This window comes from Nuphar pumila, chromosome 2 (assembly GCF_984573655.1).
Source record: "Nuphar pumila chromosome 2, dmNupPumi1.hap1.1, whole genome shotgun sequence".
Classification (NCBI taxonomy): Eukaryota; Viridiplantae; Streptophyta; class Magnoliopsida; order Nymphaeales; family Nymphaeaceae; genus Nuphar; species Nuphar pumila.
The window spans coordinates 71026351-71052866 of NC_143250.1; the positions used below are offsets into that span (position 1 = coordinate 71026351).

The 26516-nt window shown below is 39.0% G+C and overlaps 1 protein-coding gene across 1 annotated transcript in view; it reads left to right on the forward strand.

The window, feature by feature from the left end:
- The window catches only part of LOC149845730 (inactive glucose-6-phosphate 1-dehydrogenase 4, chloroplastic-like), a 104298-nt gene extending 78008 nt beyond the window's left edge, over nucleotides 1–26290 (forward strand). The window contains exons 5-12 of the mRNA XM_089995957.1: nucleotides 21538–21652; nucleotides 21826–22031; nucleotides 22178–22286; nucleotides 22371–22411; nucleotides 22606–22735; nucleotides 22823–23022; nucleotides 25265–25465; nucleotides 25777–26290. Coding sequence (XP_089852083.1) covers nucleotides 21538–21652; nucleotides 21826–22031; nucleotides 22178–22286; nucleotides 22371–22411; nucleotides 22606–22735; nucleotides 22823–23022; nucleotides 25265–25465; nucleotides 25777–26014 — 1240 coding nt within the window. The 3' untranslated portion in view covers nucleotides 26015–26290. The remainder of the gene's footprint in view (nucleotides 1–21537; nucleotides 21653–21825; nucleotides 22032–22177; nucleotides 22287–22370; nucleotides 22412–22605; nucleotides 22736–22822; nucleotides 23023–25264; nucleotides 25466–25776) is intronic.
- Nucleotides 26291–26516: the final 226 nt, after the last annotated feature.

The following is a 26516-nucleotide window of genomic DNA, read 5'->3' on the forward strand; positions in this document are numbered from 1 at the left end:
CCTCCTTTTAAAAACCCAGCAAGGGCCTCGAAGGCCCTTGCCCCTCCTTTTGAAGACTTAGCAGGGGCCAAAGGCCCCTGCCCCTCTTACTATTATCACGGCAGGGGCCGATGGCCCCTGCCCTCCTTTAGATATCCGGCAGGGGCCGATGGCCCCTGCACCCATCTCCTTTTAATGGCATGGGTCATTAGACCCTACCCCGTTCTCTTTCGTAACAGTAGGGGCCGATGACCCCTGCATTGAGTTGCGGAGAAACCGAGCTTTCTCCCTACCTATATTCATTTTATACATGTTAAACTACGTACTTTTGCAGTGTTACGCAACGGAGCCCGTTCGCGCCCCGCGAACTAAACCGACGATCACTTACGTTCGTAGACGGCTTCATTCTCGCAATACTCCAAGGTAGGAGAAGTTGCACAAGGACTTAAATAATTAAATCAAGCTTAAATAATTAATGATCCAAATGACTTAATGATATATTTATATACTTATATGTATATAAGTACACTTTTAAATCAAGGACGCGGTTTCGCGATCCTTGTCCTTTGCTTTCGCATTTCAGTTTGCCGTCGCGCTTTGCGCCCATGCTTTTACTTTCGTATTTACTGCTTATTGTCTTTTAATTCAAGGACGCGGTTTCGCGGTCCTTGTCCTTTGCTTACGCACTTTCTGTTTCTGTTGCCGTCGCGCTTTGCGCCCAGGCTTTTGCTTTCATAGTTACTACTTACTGTCTTTTAATTCAAGGACGCGGTTTCGCGATTGTAAACAAATTTTGCGATGATCACAGCGATCCTTGTCCCTTGCTTTCGCAGTTCCTGTTTGCCGTCGCGCTTCGCGCCCAGGCACTTCCTTTTCGCATTATTATCTTTTGTTTCTTTTCCTTGCCATAGACTTAGTGTATTCGAGAGGTATACCTATTCCTCTTTCCACCCGATATGTTTTGGGAAAACCCTTGATCTGGGGCAAGACCAAGTTGTTGGGTGATAGGTTCCTTTGTGAAACCCATTTACCAAAACCAGTGTCGTGACTTACATAGCACCCAGACACTGCGTCATCGGATGTCAGATTCGAGAAAATCACATGCCTTATGTTGGCAAGATTGTGTGTGGTTTCGAAAGATTTGATATGTTAAAATAGTTTTTAAAAACATTATATCTTTGCGAAACACACTCCCGAGGCTCCTATTAAGGACCTGTATCCCTTTTCTCGTAAGTGTACTTCTTAAACATGCGAGACATGTTAGTACTACGACGATTGGATGAGAGAGTCTTATGACCTCGATTAATGCTTAGTGCAGGTTGTTGAAAACACATATAAGAATGGGATCGCCTTCATAGGCAAGATGCTCGTTTCGGTCTAATGGACCAGAGCATGAAGAATGAGGCAACGGCTAAGAAACCCCGTCGCGCTCAATTCAACCTTGCTTCGTCAAGAGAGAGGACGAAGGGTACCAACTCCGATGCACAATCCATTTATGACTTTCAAAAAGGGCAAAAGACCCGTTTTTCCCCAGTCATCGGAGGTTAGGGGGAGGGATAGGGGCTACATAAGTTAGCCTAACACTTCTGCAGAAGTTAGATGCATCCCTATCAGGCCTTGGGGACTTACTTTCTCGACCATCGGTCGTCTCCATAGGAATAGGATTCAGTCAGACAACCGAGGTATATTAAAATACTTAACATAATGAACACTCGGCTTGGACTCGACTGTCTCGACTCACGTGCCATGTATGTACCCGCATGGCCGGTTATCAAGTAATAACTAAAATGAGCATGCACCCCCTTTTCAGTTTGTTGTACTTGTAAAAGTATCTTCAACAAGATACTTTAGTCGATAACACAACAACCTTAAGAATAAATGTGTGAACATACACACCCAAGAACACTTGTGCACAATAAACACAACACACCGAATCACAAATGTGCACTTGCACCCATAAGTTTCATAAACACTAAAGAGGTTGGGCTATAATCCCAAATCCCTTAAGGAAATACAAGAGGAGCTGCCCATATAAATAGGGCTTGGAGGAGGCCTTGGGAGGGGCTCCACATAGTCGTTGGAGCCCCTCCAACGGTCACAAATGTGACCGTTGGAGGGGTCCAACGACTAGTGGGTTGGGCCCCTCCCAATGCATGTACAATGCATTAAATGCAAAAAACAAAAATACAAAAAGAAAAAGAAAAAAGAAAATACAAAAAAACATATTCTTGAAAAAGAATATGTGTAAAATTCCTAAACTACCCTTACTATGACTATATATATTTTATATATATAATTGGTAAATACATATACATATATTATATATATGTATATGTATTACCTTATATATATAAAATATATATACGAAATTACAAGTTTGATTACATAATTTAACACCCCCCCTCAAACTTAGGGCAAGATGACCGATAGTTTGCCAAGAAGGAAGTTGAACCGCGGAGCGCACAGGGCTTTAGTAAAGAAATCGGCCAACTGATATTCGGACGTGACATAAGGAAGGTCGATAACTCCTCAGAGATATGCTTCACGAACATAGTGACAGTCCATTTCGATGTGTTTTGTCCGCTCATGAAAGGTGTGGTTCCTTGCAATGTAGATTGCACTTTTGTTGTCGCAGCATAGCTTGGTGGGTCCTTTAATTTTGATCCCCATGTCTTCTAGCAGTTGGTGAATCCAAACAATCTCCATGGTAGTAGTGGCCATGGCACGATATTCAGCTTCAGTTGCGGAGAGCGACACCTTTTGTTGCTTCTTGCATCTCCACGAAATTAGTGAGTCTCCTAAGAACACACAAAAACCAGTGGTGGAGTGACGGTTATTTGGGTCACCTCCCTAATCTGAGTCAGTATAAGCAATCAATTTTAAATCAGTGGAAGAGGACAGAAAAACTCCCTTATTTAGAGTACCCTTTATGTATCTTACGACCCATAAGATGGCACTCATGTGAACGGATGTAGGCGCATGCTGAAATTGACTTGCAGTATGGACTGCATGGGATATATCTGGTCTGGTAATACTCAGATACATCAGAGACCCTACAAGCTGTCTGTAAGGTGTAGGATCCAATAGGGGAACTCCATCATCAATTTTCATCTTTGCTCCTACTACCGCAGGAGTTTCACACAGCTTCTCATCTGTAATACCTGACCTGTCAATGATCTCAGAAGCAAGCTTAGTTTGAGATAAGAAATATCCTCGAAGAGAGTATGCCACTTCAATTCCCAAAAAATAAGTTAAAAAAACCCAAGTCAGACATTTCAAATTTATCTTTTAAGATAGATTTTATACTTTTAACCCCGTTAGAATCACTCCCAGTGATGAGCATGTCATCAACATACAGAAGTAAAATAACAATCCCTGCATTGGATTTTCTAACAAATAGAGCAGTGTCAGTAAAACAAGAGGAAAAACCATTCACAATCATAACAGAGTTAAATCTATCATACCAAGCCTTGGGAGCTTGTTTTAGGCCATAGAGTGCTTTCTGAAGACGAAGCACCTTTCCCTTAGGAGTCTCCATTCCAGGAGGAGCATCCATGTAGACTTCTTCGCTTAAATCGCCATTTAAGAAGGCATTTTTCACATCCATTTGATAGATGTTCCATTTGTTGATAGAGGCAACGGTTATAAGACATCGAACAGTGACCATACGAGCTACAGGAGCAAAAGTTTCTTCATAGTCAATACCATATTTTTGACTATATCCTTTTGCAACTAAGCGAGCTTTATACCTTTCAAGGGATCCATCACTTTTAGTTTTTACTTTGAAAACCCATCTGCACCCTATTGTTTTCTTGCCTTTAGGAAGGTTTTGGAATTCCCAGGTTTTGGCTCTTCTCAGAGCCTCAAGTTCATTGTCCATGGCATTAATCCATTCAGGGCATTTACGTGCTTCTTCAAAATTTCTAGGTTCTATATAAGAGTGGATGGCACTAAGGCAGGCTCTATATCTTGGTGAGAAAGAGTCATAGGAAATGAACCTAGAAGGAGGCCTTCTACTTCTCTCAGTTCTACGAGGGATCACTTCATTCTGAGAGGCACTGGAACTGGCATCATTATATCTGTCAAGAGCACTCCTAAAGTTGTTTTGATCTCTATGAGAGTAGGTGATAGGGTCTCTAGGTAATTCAATAGGTTGATGTGACGAAGGAGACAAGGAGATGTTTTCCTCGGTTTCAAGTTCATTTGGGTTATCTTGATCTGACTCATTATCACTAGTATCATCGTCCTTATTCAGTAAATCAAATAAAAAAGAGTAATCCATATTTTCATTATGGGGGTCACATCTTTCAAATCCACTAACATTTTCCAAAAAACTCACGTTCCTGGAAACATACAACTTATCACTTTTGATATCATAACAACGAAACCCCTTTTGGGTTTCAGAATAGCCAAGAAAGGCACAAGGAATGGCCTTTGGAGAAAGTTTGTCATTCTTATCAGTAAGAACAAAACACTTACACCCAAAGACCCTTAACCTGCTATAATCAGGTTCCTTATCATAAAGTTTTTCAAAGGGAGAAATTTTGTTTAAATTTTTCGATGGAAGTCGGTTTATGAGATAGACAGAGGTAAGAGCTGCCTCAGCCCAAAGATTTTTTGGAATGCTTTGAGAAATGAGCAAAGTCCTAGTTGTTTCAATGATGTCCTGTGTTTTCGTTCGGCTAACCCATTTTGTTGAGGGGTTTTTGGACATGATTTTTGGTGAAGAATTCCAAAATTTTCAAGATAACCCTTAAATTCATTTGAGAGGTATTCTCCTCCAGAGTCAGACCTAAAATTTTTTAAACATCCATTGAATTGATTTGAAATCATCATGTGAAAATTTTTAAAGGTTGAAAAAACTTCATGTTTATGTTTAAGGAAATAGATCCAACAAAACCTAGTATAGTCATCCACAAAGATTACATAATATGAAAAACCTCCTTTAGACATTACCGGAGCCGGTCCCCATACATCGGAATGGACAATTTCAAATGGTTTTGTCGTAAACATGGATCTTTGAGGAAAGGGCAAACATTTCATTTTCCCAAGAATACATTCATTACACAAAAAGTCACTTTTACAAATATGTTTAACAAAAGGCAAGTACGAGATTTTAACAATATTGGGATGACCCAATCTCTTATGCCATACATGAATGTCTTTGTTTTGGACGACGTTGCAAAATTGACTCTTGGGAACTTGAAGAAAATCTATGTAGTAGAGGTCTCCTCTTCTAGAGCCTTCCCCAATCAATCTCCCGGACTGGCGATCCTGTATCCAACATTTATTAGAAGAAAATTTTATATCGCAACCATGGTCCGAGAGTTGGGAAACGGAAAGAAGATTTAGGTTAAGGTTTGGGATAAAATGAATTTTTGGAACAAAGAAGTCTTGTTTTTCAAAATTACCTATTCCTTTAATCTCAAGAGATGTACCGTCCGCGGTTGATACAAAGGATGGAAAAGCACTTTTAGAAAAATTTGAAAGAGTGCAATAACTAGGGGTCATGTGAAAGGATGCCCCGGAATCTAAAAGCCAAGATGTCTTACCGGGGGAAGAGGATGACATAGCTGTTAAGAAGACACATTTGGATTGGATCAGATCTTGATCCAATCCATAACACCGCCTAAGGCACGCGCCTCTAGGCGGTGGCATACTTGTAATTACATTCTTTTTTATTATGTATTTTGTAAAATGTACATTTTGAGTATAAATAGAATGATACAAAGGGGGAGAGGTATTCTGCGCCCCACTTTATCTCTCCTCTCTTCCTCTCTCTCAGGTTTTCCTATTTCCCTCTCTATCTCTCTCTTTTGTTACAGCCCACATATATCAAAATCTTACATGGTATCAAAGCTAGGTTCGGGCTGAAGACATATCGTGCGGGATCTCTCTCTTGATCGTAAGTTCCTCTCTCCCAAAATCCCTAAACCTCTCTCCTTCTTGCCGTGAACCCCTCTTTCTCCCAAATAACCCTATTTCTCTTCTTTCTTACCGTGAAGATCTCCTTTTACTCCGAAAACACCATCTGTTTTTGTCTCTACTGTGCCCTAATTTCTGCCCTAATTTTCAATCCGCCCCTAATTTTCTCAAATTTTGCCCTAATCTTGCCCTAAATCCCAAATTCGTCTAATTTTACCTTAAATCCCTCTATGGCTGCCCTCTCTTCCAGCTTTCTTTCTCAACTTATCTCTCAAAAACTCAATCAAACCAATTATTTGACGTGGAAACGTCAAATCATCCCCTTTATCAAGAGTCATCGGCTTTATGGCCACATTGATGGCTCTCTTCCTACACCACCTGAGTTCAATGTGACTGATGTGAAGAATGCTGCCGGGGAAGTTGAAAGCACATTAACTGAGCCTAATCCGGATTATGATACATGGACGGCACATGATCAAGCTCTTGTTGCTTATATTACATCAACCCTTTCAGATGAAGTGCTCGCAGGGATTGATGATGATCTCACTGCAATGGAGTTGTGGCAGGCCTTAGCCACCACATATTCCCAAATTTCTGAAGCCCGATTTCTTCAACTTAAGAGGCAATTTCAAGATTGCAAGCGTGGTACTAGATCAGTTTTGGAGTTTATGACTGAACTGAAGAATATTAGCGATCAACTGGCCATTGTGGGACACCCTATTAACGATAAAGACAAAGTTCAACAAGTCCTAAGTGGGTTGGGACCTGATTTCGATGTCTTTTGTACTGCTTTAGAGGTGTTGCCTTCCCTTCCCTCATTTGAAGATCTCAAGGCAAAACTGCTTCAACATGAAGCCAGCCGATTGCAACGTCAGGACTTATTGCCGCATGGTCAACACAATGTTCTTGTTACAAACACTTATTCTCATCCAGGGAATCGTGCTAGAGGGTTCCATGTGCAACCAGGGACGGGAAGAGGAATCCTTCCTACTCCTTAGGCTACCACACAGGGCAATATCCCACGGAGGATCCCTACTTGTTTTTATTGTAACAAAAAGGGACACGTAAAGTCTGAGTGTTGGCACAATCCGCAGAACAAAGGCAAAGGGGTTCGACGCGATAACACGCAGACGAGTTCACATGTGCCAGGCAACCATATTCCTCCAGATGTGCAACAAATTCTTATGACTGCTATGTCCAAGATCAATTTTAAACAGAATGAGGAAGGAACTTGGTATGTGGACTCTGGTGCAGCAACTCATGTGACTGATAATGCAGGTAAACTTTCTAGTGCTCTCCCTTATTTAGCTCAAGGCTCAGTTGTTACAGGAGATGGATCCCATCATAAGATATCCCACATTGGAAATGCACAAGTGTCTTTGTCTCACTGTTCTTTACCCTTGAAAAATGTTCTAGTTGTTCCAAATATCAAGAAAAATATTATTTCTGTCTCTAAGCTTATTGATGATTCTAATTCCTCTGTTGAATTTACTCCATCTTCTGTTTATGTCAAGGATGCTCGAACCAAGAAGACATTCGCTGAGGGTGTTCGCAAGGGCAACATGTACGTTCTTGAGGAAGCTCCAACAATGTCTGCGTCAAGTGTCTTTGTTCCGTCTTCTCCTAGTCCTCATCCTGTTGCTTTAACAGAGTATGATAGGTCATTCATTTGGCATGGCCGTTTAGGTCATTGCAGTCATTCTTTTATTCGTGATCTTGTTAAGAATGGGTTCATCCCCAAGTCCAGTCTGAGTCCTGCCAATGAGTCAGACATGTGCTCTAATTGTCATATTTGTAAGAGCCATGCCTTGCCTTTTTAGTTGATAAATAAACGAGCTTCCAAATTATTTGAGACAATATATTCTGATGTTTGGGGACCAGCTCCTCTTTCTTCTTCTTCTGGGAGCAAATATTATGTTGTTTTCATTGATTCTTACTCTCGATACACTTGGATTTATTTTATGAAGCATAAATCCGAAGTGTTTCACTTGTTTACTCAATTTCATGCCTTAGTCCGCAACAAATACTCCTCTAATATTGTGCATTTCCAATGTGATGGTGGGGGAGAATTTATCTCAAAAGAATTTACTGAGTACTTACTAAATCATGGGATCACTAGACAGATTTCCTGTCCACATACACCTCAACAAAATGGCATAGCAGAGAGAAAACACAGACATATAGTTGAATCTGCATTAAGCATGTTACATAATACTGGCATCCCCATGACTCTTTGGACTGAAGCTTTCCATACTGCCGTATATATCATCAATCGTTTGCCATTGTCATTACTTGAAGGAAACTCTCCATATTTCCTTTTACATCATGAACACCCTGATTACAATGTGTTGCGGGTTTTTGGGTGTATTTGTTATGTTCATGTTGATGTCTCTTTACGAAACAAATTTCAGGATCGGGCTATTATGTGCAGATTTATTGGTTATTCTGACAGTTATAAAGGGTATAGATGTTACAATCCCAAAACTGGGCGTGTACACATTTCCCGTCATGTTGTTTTTGATGAACTCAGATTCAAGGACTCGACAGACACACTTGTGGAATCCAATGCTGATCCTCAGTCTTATGATCCATGGCTTAGTGCTGAAATCTTATCTCCACAGGGTGATCCACATCAATCTTCGGCTCCAATATGTCATGACACTTCCATTGCCTCATCCCAAGTTGATTTAGAACCATCCACATGTGATCCTCGACCATCTGGTTATTTTTCAGGGATGACTTATAGTAGAAGGCTTCCCTCTATCCGTGCTTCAGACACAACCGATGTTCTTCCACGCAGATCAGAACGGGTGAGACATCCAATTGACAGGTGGGTCAGCTATGACAATTTTTCTTTAGATTTTCAGATCTTTATGACAGAGGTGAACAAAAATGAGGAGCCCAAGAGTTATGATCAAGCCTCTCAAGATAGACGTTGGATTGATGCCATGAATGAGGAGATGTCTGCCTTGCATGAATGTCAAACTTGGGCTCTTGTTCCTCGACCAGACGGGAAAAATGTAGTGAGTTCAAAATGGGTTTATAAGATTAAATATAAACCCGATGGCAGTGTTGATCGATACAAAGCCCGTCTTGTTGCCAGAGGATTCACTCAACAGTATGGTGAGGATTATGATGAAACTTTCAGTCCAGTTGTCAAGATGGGGACAATACGAGTTATTCTTTCACTGGCAGTGTCACATGGATGGCCTTTATATCAGTTGGATGTGAAGAATGCATTTCTTCATGGCTATTTGAAAGAAGTATATATGGAGTAACCTCCAGGGTATGCATCAAGTGATCCTACTCAATGGGTTTGCAAACTACAGAAGTCATTATATGGGCTCAAACAAGCATCTAGATCATGGTTTGACAGGTTCTCTCTCCATATTCAGCAGGTTGGTTTCACTCGAAGCGCTCTTGATCATTCTTTATTCTTATATCGGTCAGGTGAAACTGTAACTTGGCTTCTCATATATGTGGATGATATAGTACTCACGGGAAACTCTTCCTCTCATATCGCTCATGTTAAAGAGGTCTTACAAGAGGCTTTTAAAATGAAAGATCTTGGCGAGCTACGATACTTCTTGGGGGTTGAACTTGATAGAAAGGATAATGAGATGACTCTCACTCAACATAAGTATGCTCTTGACATATTAAACAAGGCAGGGATGTCGCAGTGCAAACCCATAAATACTCCCAGTGTTCTTAACTCCAAGTTGCGTGCTCTTGATGGAAGTGATGCATATCCTAATCCTCGGTTTTATCGAAGTATTGTTGGCATGTTGCAATACCTCACTTTTACCCGTCCTGACATAGTATATGCAGTGAACCAGGTCTCTCAATTCATGCATGCTCCCACAGAAGAGCATATGGAAGCAGTTAAGCGGATTTTACGCTATCTCAAAGCTACTATTGGAGATGGTCTCGTTTACACAAGGTCCTCAAATGTCTTGGATGGACATCATCTTTATACCTATACTGATGCTGACTGGGGGGGTGATCCAGATGAGAGACGGTCTGTTTCGGGTTATTGTGTTTTTCTTGACTCCAATCTCGTCTGTTGGAGTAGCAAAAGACAACGGGCCATTTGCAAGTCAAGCACAGAAGCAGAATATAGAGCCATGGCTGCCGGCACTGTTGAAGTTGCATGGTTACGACACCTCCTTGGAGAACTCTTACTTCCCATTGCCAGCTCCTCCTTCCTTTGTGATAATCAGAGTGCTATTAAAATGGCTTTCAATCCCATCTCTCACAGTCGTACCAAGCACATAGAGATTGATCAACATTTCATTCGTCAAAAGGTTGAAGACGGGGTCATTTCTCCAACATATATTCCTACATCACAACAGGTGGCGGACTTGTTTACTAAAGGACTTACAGGCGAGCACTTCTGGACTTTGAAGAACAAGTTGTGCATGATTCATCCCCATGCTCAACTTGAGGGGGGCTGTTAAGAAGACACATTTGGATTGGATCAGATCTTGATCCAATCCATAACACCGCCTAAGGCACGCGCCTCTAGGCGGTGGCATACTTGTAATTACATTCTTTTTTATTATGTATTTTGTAAAATGTACATTTTGAGTATAAATAGAATGATACAAAGGGGGAGAGGTATTCTGCGCCCCACTTTATCTCTCCTCTCTTCCTCTCTCTCAGGTTTTCCTATTTCCCTCTCTATCTCTCTCTTTTGTTACAGCCCACATATATCAAAATCTTACAATAGCGGCTCCGGAAGTACCTCCCTTGAGAAGAGGTTGTAGGGCTTCCACGATTTGTTGAAGAGAAAGAGACTCACTTGATAAAGGGGGTCGTTCTTCAACTTGAGATGCCATAGCCGTTGCAATCAATTTCTTCCATTTAGGACACAAGGGTTTGATATGTCCGGGTTCTTTACAATGATAGCAAGTTACTTTGCTATAGTCTCTTTTGCCATACCGATCATTTCCTCCTTGACCTTGATTCTTGAAATGAGGAGGTCTATAGGTCCTCATGTTATTTCCCGGTCTTGACACGACATTAGCCATTTCACCATCTTCTTGAGTAGAAGAAGTAACAAGAATGCTAGGGTTATTTTTGCCAATCCCCATACGGGTTTCTTCACCACTTAGCTTGGTGATAACATCTTCGAGTGAGGGGGATGTGAAGGCGGAGAGAAGAGAGGACCGAACTTGTTCAAATTCGGGTCTAAGGCCATTTAAAAAATTGAAGAACCGGTCTTCTTCAAGTTGTTTGTGCCTTAATTCGATAGCCTCACCACTCCATTTAGGTTCAAGGATTGCGAGCTCGTCCCAAATAGAGGATAATTCGGCAAAGTACTCCCGAATGGTCATGTCATTTTGTTGGAGAGTCAATGTAATAACCTAAATTTTTAGGCTTTTATTTAAAAATATTATGGTATATATTTCATAACAATGTGATTTGGGCCCGGGATTCAAGTCGCGGATCCGGGATCCATAAAGGGGTCTTTATATATGTATTTATCTCGTAAAACATATATGTACTTACATAAGTGCAAAATTTTTCAATTTGGCAAATTATTTAAGAGATAACTACGTATATAATGTATAGATGGGCTTGGGATCCACATTTCGGATCTGATACCCAGATAGGATCCATATAGATATAGGTAAAATACCCTATATACTCGTATACGGGATTAAATATATATAAAAATATATAATACATGAGTATTTTTAGGGGGATCCACGATTGGATCCATTTGGATCCAATCTATGGATCCATACCTAGTGGAAGTCAAGGGTCCGGTCGAGTTTGGATCCCGAGCCGCAGGTCGCAGACCCGGACCCGGCCCTCTCGATAAAAGAAAAGTATAAATAAGATTTAATTTAGAAGGCAAGAAGCTCTTGGACCCGGGTCGGACCCGACCCGGATCCGTAACCCGATAGGGTTTCTTTAAAACCCTATATCGGGCTGCTTTTATTTTTAAAGGGGGAAAGATCAAGAATCGTGCCTAGGGCACGATTCCTGCAATACCCAGCAAGGAAGGGGGGGGCTCGGCTGGCGTAACTGATCCCCACCCATCTCGGCATGGAAGGGGGGGGGATCAGTCGATAAAAGGGAGTAACGAGGGGGTCTCTCCCTCGTCTCCCTCATTTCTCACTTCCCTCATCTCTCTCTCCCTTGATATCTCTCTCTATCGCTCTCTCTGTCGAGTTGGGTGGGAGGAGGTCGCCGGCGAGCTGCAGCAGCCCACGTCCACCATTGCCGACCTCCAGCGATCTCCCCGTCACGGCAGCAACAAGGAGCAGCCCAGCTTACCGTGCCTCCAACCTCCGACCGCCGGAAAGATCGCCGGAAAACCAGCGAACAAGGTACGGGCTCTTCCTCTTTTGAAATCGGGTGAGAAAATGGGTATGGACTGGATTCCCTGTAACCTTTTTGGGGAAACATCATCTTGGAATTCCTGTTCTTGTTCTCTTTTGGACTTTAAGTGGGTTAGATTAGAAAAAATATATATATATATCTACGTAAGGATCACGGTCCAGATTTGGCATGATTTAAGGTTTTGTAAATACTGAAATGTTAGAACGATTTACATTAAGATTTGGGGAGAAGTTCTTATCTGCATCAGCACCTTGCTCACGCTCAGGATACTCATCATACACCTGTACAGTGTCCCAAAAATTGATGTCCTTGGTTTATGTTCTTATTTGTTATTTCTTTTTCCATATAACTATAACAGGGGTTTGCATCTGCATGAAAATCAGAGTTACCTTGGACTTTTTGCAGCATCTTGATGGCTGGATCTGATATACATTTTTGAGGCTGAGAAATATAATGAAATCTTAGATTGGTCCTTTTAAATTTGCACGGGTATATATATATATATATTTGTGGGAAAACACAAAAAAGAAAGTCTGTTAAATACCAATCTTTTTGGGTTGCTCTCGGTGACCAGTAGTAATAACTCCCGGTATGTAGAACTCTTGTGTGTTTATTAAAATAGGTCTGTCAACATACCAATTCTGGTATATATATATATATATATATATATATATATATATATATATATATATATATATAATATATATATATACACACACGCGGATCAGCATGTATATGTATATGTATTCAGGGCTGCAGTTAAAGTTTTCTGAAGTTTTTGATGTGATGATTCCTTGACTAACGATCCTGATTTTGTTTTTTTTATATATACATTGCTTATGTGCTGATACTTGAAAATGGTTTACCTTGTGTTTAGTATAATTATGCGTTGCTTATGTTGTTAATCTGGAGATAGTGCATCGACTGTCATGCTTTTAAATCTGGTTATGAGTTCAAATCCTGCCTTATATAGAATTAAGTTTTTATGTATGTTCCATATGCCTATTGGTTATGTTATGCTTATTCAGGGTGATGTTTCCTTAGGTGCTTAAACTAGATAAATAATCCTTGTTCGAAATTATTGTTGTAAGTGAGTGTACTTGTGCATATACACATATGGAATTTAGATCAAAACTGCATGGTTGTTCGTATGTTTTAATTGGATTGATTCATGAATGAACTATTGCATTTGACATGGAACATATTACTCTTATTGATTCATTAATAAAAGAATTCAGTGGATTGGTTATGATTGATAAATGTAAGTTGCTTTGTGGTGTGTGGTTATCCAACTGAAATTGGAACTGTAGGGACCCCAGGTCTCTGGGAAGTTTTCCGCGACTCTTTAAAAAAAAAAAAAAAAATATTCCGCATTTTTTCAAAGGTAGGAGTTGGGGTCGTTACAGGTTTGGTATCAGAGCAACCACAAAGACTTACACTTTTATCGTTTTTTCTTGTGTTAAATTTCTAAATTTTGGTATATGAGCACTGTCCTGAAGCGTCGACAAGTGTGACTCGTCCTCCAGAGCAGTCTTCTTCACTGGTAAGGTTATTTAATACTTTTACTTTAAGTCTGTGAATTCTGTGTGATGGATTGCAATTATAATTTAATATTCTTTGTTGTGAAATAAATAAGTCTTGGTGTGATTTCATGAACAATTATTGTTCGTGATCAACCTTAAGGGGGTAGGATCAATAGGAGTCTAATTTGAAGAAAGGATGTACGTTGTAGATGTCCCATTATACCCGCAGAGGTGCTTCGTCCTCTACTGCTGCTCCCTCAGACTGGCAGGAGCAAAGGGATTTCATGATGGAAGTCATCCATACCCTGACAGAGACTATGACGGCTCAAGCTGCACAAACGGCCCAAGCGGCACAGGCTGCACAGGCAGCTGCACAGGCGGCCGTGCAGGCAGCTACTCGTGACCCTCCGGTCAATATTGTTCCCAACGCAGGTGGCGTTTCGTTCGAGCGGTTTTTGAAGTTGGACCCGCCTTCCTTTTCAGGAAAGGCAGACCCAGAGGCTGCTGCGAGCTGGGTCGAGGAGATTGAGCGGGTGTTTGACGTCTTACTTGTCCCTGAGGAGAGAAAGACGCCCTTTGGTACTTACCGCTTAAAGGGTGATGCCATGAACTGGTGGGACACCATGCGAAGGGTGAAATTTGCTGATTGGGATGAGATTCCTTGGGAGACGTTCAGGGAGGAGTTTCTGGACGCCTACTTTCCCCCTTACGCCGAGGAGCAGATGCAACAAAAGTTTCTCGATCTGACTCAGGGGACCATGAGTCTAGTGGAATACACTACTAAGTTCCGGAGTCTTGAGAAGTATAGCCCAAACCTCTTCAAGAATGAGAAGGCAAGGGCGGCTAGATTCGTGCGTGGACTGAAAGATGGGTTACGGACTCGTGTGCTCGGGGGTCGTCCTTCTACTCTGGCCGAAGCGATCGAGTCAGCCACCGTACTGACCGAGGACTGGGAAAGATCTAGGAATGTATCGCAAAAGGGAGGCACGAATGGAGGGAATGCTTCGGGCGGAAAGAGGAAAGACCCGCCGATAGGCGAAAAGACTCAGGTTGGCAAGAAGCAGCGAACCCAGGAAGGACGTCAGCAGGGTGCGCATCAGGGACAACCTCAGCAGAGGCAACAATAGGGGAAAGCCCAATCAATGTGTCGTAGATGTAATGAAAGTCATCCACAGGGTTTTTGTCCGTTGTTCAAGGGAGTTTGCTATCGGTGCCAGCAGCCAGGGCACATCGCTCCCTACTGTCACAACCCGCCAGCAGCTCAGGGAGGACAGCAACAGCTACAACAACAACAACCACAACCACAGAGACCTCAGCAACAACAAGGCCAACGAAAGACCAACGGGAGAGTTTATGCCGTTACGACTACTACACAGGACGATCAGGTTGATCTGGTTTAAGGTATCTTCTTGTTGTCAATCGTTAGGCTCGTGTGATGTTTTATTTTTGGCACTACCGATACTTATTTAGTACGTTTTAAATTTCGCGGACGAAATTCTTTTAAGGGGGTAGGGATGTAATAACCTAAATTTTTAGGCTTTTATTTAAAAATATTATGGTATATATTTCATAACAATGTGATTTGGGCCCGGGATTCAAGTCGCGGATCCGGGATCCATAAAGGGGTCTTTATATATGTATTTATCTCGTAAAACATATATGTACTTACATAAGTGCAAAATTTTTCAATTTGGCAAATTATTTAAGAGATAACTACGTATATAATGTATATATGGGCTTGGGATCCACATTTCGGATCCGATACCCAGATAGGATCCATATAGATATAGGTAAAATACCCTATATACTCGTATACGGGATTAAATATATATAAAAATATATAATACATGAGTATTTTTAGGGGGATCCACGATTGGATCCATTTGGATCCAATCTATGGATCCATACCTAGTGGAAGTCAAGGGTCCGGTCGAGTTTGGATCCCGAGCCGCAGGTCGCAGACCCGGACCCGGCCCTCTCGATAAAAGAAAAGTATAAATAAGATTTAATTTAGAAGGCAAGAAGCTCTTGGACCCGGGTCGGACCCGACCCGGATCCGTAACCCGATAGGGTTTCTTTAAAACCCTATATCGGGCTGCTTTTATTTTTAAAGGGGGAAAGATCAAGAATCGTGCCTAGGGCACGATTCCTGCAATACCCAGCAAGGAAGGGGGGGGCTCGGCTGGCGTAACTGATCCCCACCCATCTCGGCATGGAAGGGGGGGGGATCAGTCGATAAAAGGGAGTAACGAGGGGGTCTCTCCCTCGTCTCCCTCATTTCTCACTTCCCTCATCTCTCTCTCCCTTGATATCTCTCTCTCTCTATCGCTCTCTCTGTCGAGTTGGGTGGGAGGAGGTCGCCGGCGAGCTGCAGCAGCCCACGTCCACCATTGCCGACCTCCAGCGATCTCCCCGTCACGGCAGCAACAAGGAGCAGCCCAGCTTACCGTGCCTCCAACCTCCGACCGCCGGAAAGATCGCCGGAAAACCAGCGAACAAGGTACGGGCTCTTCCTCTTTTGAAATCGGGTGAGAAAATGGGTATGGACTGGATTCCCTGTAACCTTTTTGGGGAAACATCATCTTGGAATTCCTGTTCTTGTTCTCTTTTGGACTTTAAGTGGGTTAGATTAGAAAAAATATATATATATATCTACGTAAGGATCACGGTCCAGATTTGGCATGATTTAAGGTTTTGTAAATACTGAAATGTTAGAACGATTTACATTAAGATTTGGGGAGAAGTTCTTATCTGCATCAGCACCTTGCTCACGCTCAGGATACTCATCATACACCTGTACAGTGTCCCAAAAATTGATGTCCTTGGTTTATGTTCTTATTTGTTATTTCTTTTTCCATATAACTATAACAGGGGTTTGCATCTGCATGAAAATCAGAGTTACCTTGGACTTTTTGCAGCATCTTGATGGCTGGATCTGATATACATTTTTGAGGCTGAGAAATATAATGAAATCTTAGATTGGTCCTTTTAAATTTGCACGGGTATATATATATATATATATATATATATATATATATATATATATATATATATATATATATATATATATATATATATATATATATATATATATATATATATATTTTTTGTGGGAAAACACAAAAAAGAAAGTCTGTTAAATACCAATCTTTTTGGGTTGCTCTCGGTGACCAGTAGTAATAACTCCCGGTATGTAGAACTCTTGTGTGTTTATTAAAATAGGTCTGTCAACATACCAATTCTGGTATATATATATATATATATATATATAAATATATATATATACACACACGCGGATCAGCATGTATATGTATATGTATTCAGGGCTGCAGTTAAAGTTTTCTGAAGTTTTTGATGTGATGATTCCTTGACTAACGATCCTGATTTTGTTTTTTTTATATATACATTGCTTATGTGCTGATACTTGAAAATGGTTTACCTTGTGTTTAGTATAATTATGCGTTGCTTATGTTGTTAATCTGGAGATAGTGCATCGACTGTCATGCTTTTAAATCTGGTTATGAGTTCAAATCCTGCCTTATATAGAATTAAGTTTTTATGTATGTTCCATATGCCTATTGGTTATGTTATGCTTATTCAGGGTGATGTTTCCTTAGGTGCTTAAACTTGATAAATAATCCTTGTTCGAAATTATTGTTGTAAGTGAGTGTACTTGTGCATATACACATATGGAATTTAGATCAAAACTGCATGGTTGTTCGTATGTTTTAATTGGATTGATTCATGAATGAACTATTGCATTTGACATGGAACATATTACTCTTATTGATTCATTAATAAAAGAATTCAGTGGATTGGTTATGATTGATAAATGTAAGTTGCTTTGTGGTGTGTGGTTATCCAACTGAAATTGGAACTGTAGGGACCCCAAGTCTCTGGGAAGTTTTCCGCGACTCTTTAAAAAAAAATAATAAAATATTCCGCATTTTTTCAAAGGTAGGAGTTGGGGTCGTTACAGTCAAAGCCCTCTTTTGAAGAAAGTACTTGTGGGATAGATCTCTTGAGGTGTACATTTTCTCAAGATATACCCAAGCTTCGGAAGCCCTTTTAAATTTGATGATGTTGGCATTTATCTTGGTTTCAACGGATGAGAAAATCCAAGATAATATCTTGAAGTTCTTCATTTCCCAATCATCATGTTTCTTAGAATATTCTTCAAGAGCCTTTTGTCTTTCATCCCCTTCAAGAATCTTAATATCACCTCCTTCAACAATGGTAATTTTGGGTTCCGGTTCCGGTTCCGGTATGGATCCATAAACGTAACCCCAAAGCCCCTTTCCTTTAATATGGGCTTCCATATTACCGGCCCAAACATGATAGTTTGAGCCATTAAGCTTAAACCCAAGAGAGAAATGAGAGTCTTTTTCGCCCATTAGAGAGGAAAGAATGCAAGAGATAGTATGTACCTTAATTACTTTTTGCGTCTTTCTTGACAAAAGAAGCTCCTAAAATATTGCTCGAAGAAGATGATCCTCTTTGATTTCAAAAAACTTGAAGGCACGCTTCCCGAGGAATGCAAAAGAAGGCTAGTCGCAATTCTTCTTCTTCAACCTTGCTCTGATACTATGTAAAAGTATCTTCAACAAGATACTTTAGTCGATAACACAACAACCTTAAGAATAAATGTGTGAACATACACACCCAAGAACACTTGTGCACAATAAACACAACACACCGAATCACAAATGTGCACTTGCACCCATAAGTTTCATAAACACTAAAGAGGTTGGGCTATAATCCCAAATCCCTTAAGGAAATACAAGAGGAGCTGCCCATATAAATAGGGCTTGGAGGAGGCCTTGGGAGGGGCTCCACATAGTCGTTGGAGCCCCTCCAACGGTCACAAATGTGACCGTTGGAGGGGTCCAACGACTAGTGGGTTGGGCCCCTCCCAATGCATGTACAATGCATTAAATGCAAAAAACAAAAATACAAAAAGAAAATGAAAAAAGAAAATACAAAAAAACATATTCTTGAAAAAGAATATGTGTAAAATTCCTAAACTACCCTTACTATGACTATATATATTTTATATATATAATTGGTAAATACATATACATATATTATATATATAAAATATATATACGAAATTACAAGTTTGATTACATAATTTAACAGTACTTAGCTTATTCCTCTAGTCTATCTGCTTAGTTTGCTCGTTACTACCTGCTGCATAAATTATCTATGCCTAATTTAGTTCTTTCTGTCTTTGTACTCTCCTGCTAGTTTTTCGCAAAACTAACCCATCTCATGGGTACAGGTGACGATTAGGTGCATCAGGCGATGGCGCGACTGCGAGATGATTTAAGGATCCACTGTTTCTGCTCGTAGTGCTTCTCCTGGACATTTTTGGTTTTTGATACGGTTTTCCCTTGAGAAAACCCAAATTTTGTACAAACTTGATACTCTTTAAATAGAATGAATGATTTTCTAAGTATTATTGCAGATCGTCTATGGTAAATCTTTGTTTCCTCGCTAACGTGCCCAAGGTTGTCAAACCTGTCCTTTTTCTTTTAAAAGAAATCGTTTCCGCTGATTTAGAAATAAACTCTGTAAAGAAAATGAATTTTCTAACTATTTCAAGGAATTTATAAGGTTCGAAATTTTGGGGCGTTACAGTTCCTCTTAGATATTCATCACATACATAATGGCAAGCTCTTCAATAGTATCAACAATAGATGAAAATTTTCTTCTATGAACAAGAGTTGATTTGGTGGTCTCAAATTCGGCCCACAAACCATTTATGAATTGTTAGAAGTGCTCTGCATCAACTTATGTTTGTCGGAGCTCGATGACCAAGGGGCAATGCCACTTGGATTCAAGAACGGCCAATTCCTTTCAAAAGTTCAAATAGAGCATTGTAGTATTATCTAATGCTCATATTCTCTTGTATCATGGTTCTAATTTTATCTTGAAGGTTGCACACATGTGCAATATCCTTCAGAGAATGCATGTTTTTAAGGTATTCTCATGCATTAATGGCATGCTCAAATTTAGCTAGACTAGATCACTTATTAATAATGTCTACGCAATGAACCAAGAAATGATCTTCGTGTGCCCATTCTCCATTCCTTTTATTTTTTCTCATAGTTGGTCATGACTTTGGTCCTCTCATCATCTTGTAGTGCAACATCCTTCTCATTCTCTACTTTAGTGAGAAGTAGCTTAGGTTTTGAATTAGACCCATCTACTAATCTCCATAAACCCTTGCCCCATATGTGGTGCTTCATAATTAAAGACTACATTACATAATTAGTACCATTTAGCTTAATGGGGACAATGGTAATACTCTCATTGTCCTCAATGTTTACAAGAGAGAGAGAGAGAGAGAGAGAGATCCACTTGAGTCACCACGAGCACCACAAACACTTTTAGAAGCTTTTCCATGAACACGAACATGTGATGACCAATCTCCAAAAGTCAAGAGCGCTATGGTTTTGATACCATATAAGGAATAAAGAGTCTTCAAACACAAACCAAACGTCCACCAAAGAATCCAAAGTGGACAAGCACAAATGTCACTAAGGGCACACACAAAGTAGGCACAAAGAATATAAATTTAATATTTTATTGATCCACAAGTATGCAAAATGCATACCTACAATGGGGTAAACACCCCTTGTTTATACACACAAGAGGGAGCAAAACTAGCTATTAGACTAGTTCTAACAGCTAGATTTCTAGCTGTACTGACACAGTCTAACAGCTAGTTTTCTATAGAATTGTGTCTAACAGATAGTCAATAGCCTGTTGACTATAGAAAATACAGAAAAAGGAAAAGTAAAATACAAAAAAGGATATTATATATATACATTTTACCATCTCAAAACCCAGGTTTTGCCCTGTATGCACACAAAGCTTATAGGTGGATAAAGGTGATGAATGAGGAAATATAGTAAAGACTACAGATGGATAAAGATGATAAGAAATATGTGCTCTACACACTTATGACACTTGGAAATTGTTGACAAGCCAAAAGAGAAAAAAAGGTGATTGTCTGCAAGTAGGTGTGTAAAATCAAGCATGACATAAATGGTAGAATTGAGAGATTCAAAGCTGCATTCCAAGAATATGGTCTAGACTCTAGACAAAGACGAGGTCATAAAAAATGAAATCTAAGAAGCCGATCGCCTCTTTTGCTACAATACATGAGTCGGATAGAACACATATATGTGATGAATGCGACTTTGGATGGGGATTTGAAGGAATAAGTATATATTAGAAAAGCCTCCAGGTATTTTCAAGAATATCCAATTAAGGATATATTATAGGTTGAGACACGCTTATTAAAGTTTGGCTTTATAGTTTTTCAGATGAAATATAGTTTTATGGACTTTGTGCAAGTTTTATTGATTATTCTTTGTTTATCAATGTTGGAGAGCATGGAGATCACAAAATTTGGCATCTGTTTAATCTTCTTCTCCTTATCCTTGCTGTGAACAGGATTTCCCAAGATTCTCTGAAATATAACCCTTGAACGTGACTTGTTACTCAGACAATAATGTGCCAGTTTCAATTGATTTTTTTTCTTTAGTATGCAATTGCATCATTAATTTTATTGACAAAATGTCCCATGTACTGCTCTGCTTTAGCTTTTGTGCTTCAGAGGATTAGTTCCCTTATGACCTTAAAACAAATTGGTATATTAGCAACTGGTGGTGTTTCCTGTATAGTGTACTTAAAAAGAAGAAAGATGATACATGTGTTTGATCTTCTATATTTTCTTGGAAAATTCCAGGGAAGGATGTGAGGACAAAACAGATGCTTTTCTCAATAGAACTTACCATATCAATGGCGGATATGACAATAAGCAGGGGATGGCTAAACTTAGTGCTCGAATGCAACAGATTGAGGTACCGGCCAAGCTATATTTTTCCAGTTTGTGATTATGAGTAAACTTGAAGCTATTTCAAACTTTTATTCAGAAATTACTGTTTTGTCTTGCTTGGCAATGTAATTTTGCGTCCTGTTCTCTTTCCATTATGTAGTAAATTTTTTGGAATTTTGTTTATGCTTTGCTTTCTAGGGTCACTCTGAAGCCAATCGGATATTTTACCTATCTGTTCCACAAGAGGCACTTCTGGATGTTGCGTCATCATTGGCTGAGAATGCTCTAACTAGAAGAGGTTGGAACAGAATAATAATTGAGAAGCCTTTTGGCTTTGATTTGCAGTCTTCCTTTGAGTTGACACAGTCCCTTCTTTCAAAATTTGAAGAGAAGCAGATATACAGGTCTATATCCGGTTGGCTTGCTATTATTTCAAGTGTGCCTATTCATCTTCTCTCTAGTAGATTATTGCTTGAATTAACTGAAGCCTCATTCAACAAAAGCTAAAATATATGTAGTGTATTTTCATGCCTTTCCCAACTTATTTCAGAATCGACCATCTACTGGGAAGAAACATCATTGAAAATCTTACCGTTCTGAGATTTTCCAATCTTGTTTTTGAGCCATTATGGAGTCGAACTTACATACGAAATGTTCAGGTAAAAATTCCTATGCACTAAAATCACACAATGGATATTATAGAGTTCGTCATTATCTCTAAGATCGTTGATTGCTTGCTATAGGTCATCTTATCTGAAGATTGGGGAATGGAATCAAGAAGGAGGTAAGCAACCTGATTATGTCAATCCTATGGATGAATTAATTAATCTGTTAATTGGTATCTCATGATAGTGTCTGTGTACATTGTACAATGTCATGCGGCCTTTGATCATGTCATGGCACAAACTTTTGTGGTGTATGCATTGAAAAATTGCAGAACCATATTGATTTTTTTCCATAATTCTTTTCATTTGGCAGGTATTTTGATCTGCCAAATGGTTATGGAATCATAAGGGACATTGTCCATAGTCATATTTTGCAAACAATTGCTTTGTTTGCCATGGAACCTCCTGTGAGCCTTGATGGTGAAGACATTCGAAATGAAAAGGTGAAAATTTTTCTTTGGTTGCTATATAACTTAAAGCTTCATTTCTCATCATACGTGAATACAAAATTCTTTTCTTCCTTCATGCAGGTGAAGGTTCTTAGATCCATCAGAAAATTGGAGCTTGATGACATTGTTCTGGGCCAGTATAAATCTAGTTCAAATAAAGCAGATGTGTATTTGAATACCCTCACTCCAACATTTTTTGCTGCTGCACTATACATTGACAACGCGCGGTGGGATGGTGTGCCATTTTTGATCAAAGCTGGCATGGGACTAATCAAACACAGGTATGATCTCATTTTGCTTTCCATCTACCAACCTTTCCTATTTCTCAAAGCTGGAATTGTATGCATTGGAGTGTGGCTTTTCTCTCTTCCGTTCTTTAATAATGTTGTATGTGGATATTGTTTTATTTATCCTGAATGGTGTAGTTTTTATCTTTTGATATCGGCAAACACGATTTCATCCAATGTGCTCACTGTACTTCCAAGCTGACATCAACATCTAAAAAATTCAGAAAACATTTGAAAACTGAAAAGCTTTTTTTGAGAGATTTCAATCTGTGATCACCTTCCCAGACAACTTGAAGCAACCAATTTCTGTGTTGAACATATATCTTTAACCTTTGTTTTCTAGAACATGAAAGGGATTTGAATCTCTGAACCCTAAGCTCCTGATCTATTTCACAAGGTTTCATGTGTTCTATTCTTACAACTGTTTCCTAACTATTTGAGTCATCCAATGGTTTGAAGATGATTTCTGGTTTCTTCTTTGTGCATTGTCAGAAGCATTACATTTTTGTGTTTCAGTTTATAGATTGTTTTTGAATCCTTTGTTGGTCAGATTGGTGTTTTTATACTAGTATGGTTAGTATGGTTTCACTGTGTTCTTAATATTGATTGAAATGCATTTGTGGGCTTTCATGTAGCTAAGCCATTATGTGTAGTATCACTTTTTGTTGTCTTTTCATCTGGAAGATTACATCTTTGATTAACTTAGGTGCTTTCGGCATTACTCCTGATAAGTTCATTGTGCCTTGAATTGTTGTTTCTACTTATTGTTATTACCAAATTTAATGTTAATTCCTCTTTGAGCGCTAATTATTGAAGTTGGATGTTTTTTCGCCCACGATGGTTGTAGCATATAGAATAGCAAGTAATGGACTCGGTGATGATCATGCTATAAAGTTGGGAGATATTTTGCTATATTGATGAGTATTGATTCAACACATTATATAGGTAAAACAATTGATGTGATCCAAGGTTAAAGTGGGTCCACAAGTTGGTGATTAACCTACATTCAAAATGTTCCTGCTATTTTTTATCTTCTTTGTTGTTCAGATTCAAATTTTTGAATAACAGACTCGATCTGGACGAAGTTGAGATTGGTTTAATTCAAAGTTATCAGAAACTCCACTTACATGTGGGAAACTGTTTTTGAAACTGGAAACCTAGTGTTCTAAAACTTGTGGGAAACTTCTAAATATGCATGGGAAACCTGTTTCCCATGGAATGAGAAAACATGTTTCACATCACATGGGAAACCTACTTTGTATGGGAAATTCATTTCCCTTATTTGGGAAAACTGTTTTCCATACGTTTTTCCAAGTTTTCCTTAAATAAGATATTTCTTTTTTCAATAAAATTTGAGACATATGTGTCATTCAAAATTTTAATTACTTATTTAAAAAAAAACAAATTTTGTATAATTTTTAATGTTAAAGAATGTAATATATTAGATGAAATTGAGAATTTCAAAATTTAATGTAATTTCATTATATTTGATTTTATTTCTAGATTCTATCTAAGCTTATGTGGCATTTAAATATTTTATTTATGATATTAATATTTTATTAAACTTAAGATGATTATGAACTAGTTTATATAAAGTATAACCAACTTTATAATAGTTTATAGTTGTAGTCAATGTAATCATATATTCTATAAAAAAATAAATTTATTAATTTTTACTATTTATCACAATATTAATAGAAAAGTAAATTTTATATAAATTTTTAATATTCTTCATGCATATTGTCAATATTTGCACTTTTGCTCCACACACACACGCACACACACACATATCTATCTATCAAGTTTCTCATTTCCCATTTCCCATTTTTTTTTTCCGTTTCCCTTCCTGGCAACCTTGTTTTAATTTCTTTTTCTGGGTTTCTTACTGAGATTGTCACAATGTCAGTATCTAGGGTTTATTTTGCTTTCTTTTCAGTACTTTTTCTTTCATTTTAATTCAAGTTCTTTAAGTTTCTTCAAGAAGATTTGTACAGTTTGATTTGTTTATTCACGATGCATGTCCTTGAAACTTTGTAATTTGTTTCATCAAAAGCTTGAAAAACTGCAAGCGACATGCTTCCCATGACTCAATTTGGTTAATGGCTTTCATGTAGGCTTATTTTCTCTGAGAAATGGGGTTGAAGATGAACTTGTATTGATTATTTTTCTTTTCCTCCTAATAGGAAGTTTGATACTGTTGGTGCCATTTTCATTTGCATTTTTTTCTCTTTTGCAGAGTTGAGATAAGGATCCAATTTCACCATGTTCCAGGAAATCTTTACCGTGAGCGGATTGGGCAGAACATTGACCTTGCTACAAATGAACTGATTCTGCGAGATGCACCTGACGAAGCCATTCTTGTAAAAGTGAACAACAAAGTTCCCGGATTGGAGATACAGTTGGATGCATCAGAATTGAATTTACTTTACAAAGACAAGTAAGTTATCCCCCATCACGAGATTCATTACCTTCCAAATATCTTGAAGTTTTTTACCCAGTGAGGGTTCAGAAAATGTCCTGTTGGGGACCACTCTGATCAAGCAGACTTGGATGACTTAGCTTAGTGACCTATTTCTCTAGCCTCATCTTACTATTCTTTCTAAATGTTTAAGGGAACTTCTTGGGTGAATTAGCTGAGTCTTTCCAAGTCACCCTAGGCTATAAGAACTTGATTTGTGCTGAGTTGCCCTAATCCTCCAAGTTGGCCTTCGGCCTTTAACAAGCAGTTGGTATTTTGGTACTTTTCAGGTATGACATTGAAGTACCTGATTCGTATGAGCATCTCCTGTTGGATGTCATTGATGGAGATAGCCATCTTTTTATGCGAAGTGATGAGTTAGCTGCTGCATGGAATATACTCACCCCTATTCTAAACGAGATCGATTACAATAAAATATCACCAGAGCTGTATGAGTTTGGTGGCAGAGGACCTGTTGGGGCATACTACCTTGGAGCAAAGCATGGTGTACGATGGGCAGATGACTAGTGCAACAACATTATCAATTTTAAGGCAGAAATTCTCTTGAACACTCAGGTTTTCATGCGAGTCAGAGACAACCCAACCATTATGCTATCAGCTGAGGGTTTTTGTATTGTGATATTCTGTATATGTTTGATTTAAGATAATCTAGAGAATTTTCATAATAAGACAAAAGCTGATTGAATGAGAGGTGAATGCAGCGATGATTATTTATGTACATTTCTGGTTTTGTAACCTCTTCTTCAAATGAATGAACTTCCATCAAAGTTTACATTCTGTTTAGTGCATCTTAAGTCTTGTTGTTTATGGTTTGAAGCCATTAGGTGTAGATATGTTCACCGACTTAGCCCTGCCAAGTTTGAAATACTATTACTGTTTTATACATTAATTATAAGGGATAATTAAGCAATTTTATAGAAGTAAAAGGCACTTTAATATCTTGGGAACACAATGCATCTTAACGTTCATTATTATGAAGCTATGAAGTATTTTTTATGGTTATAACCAA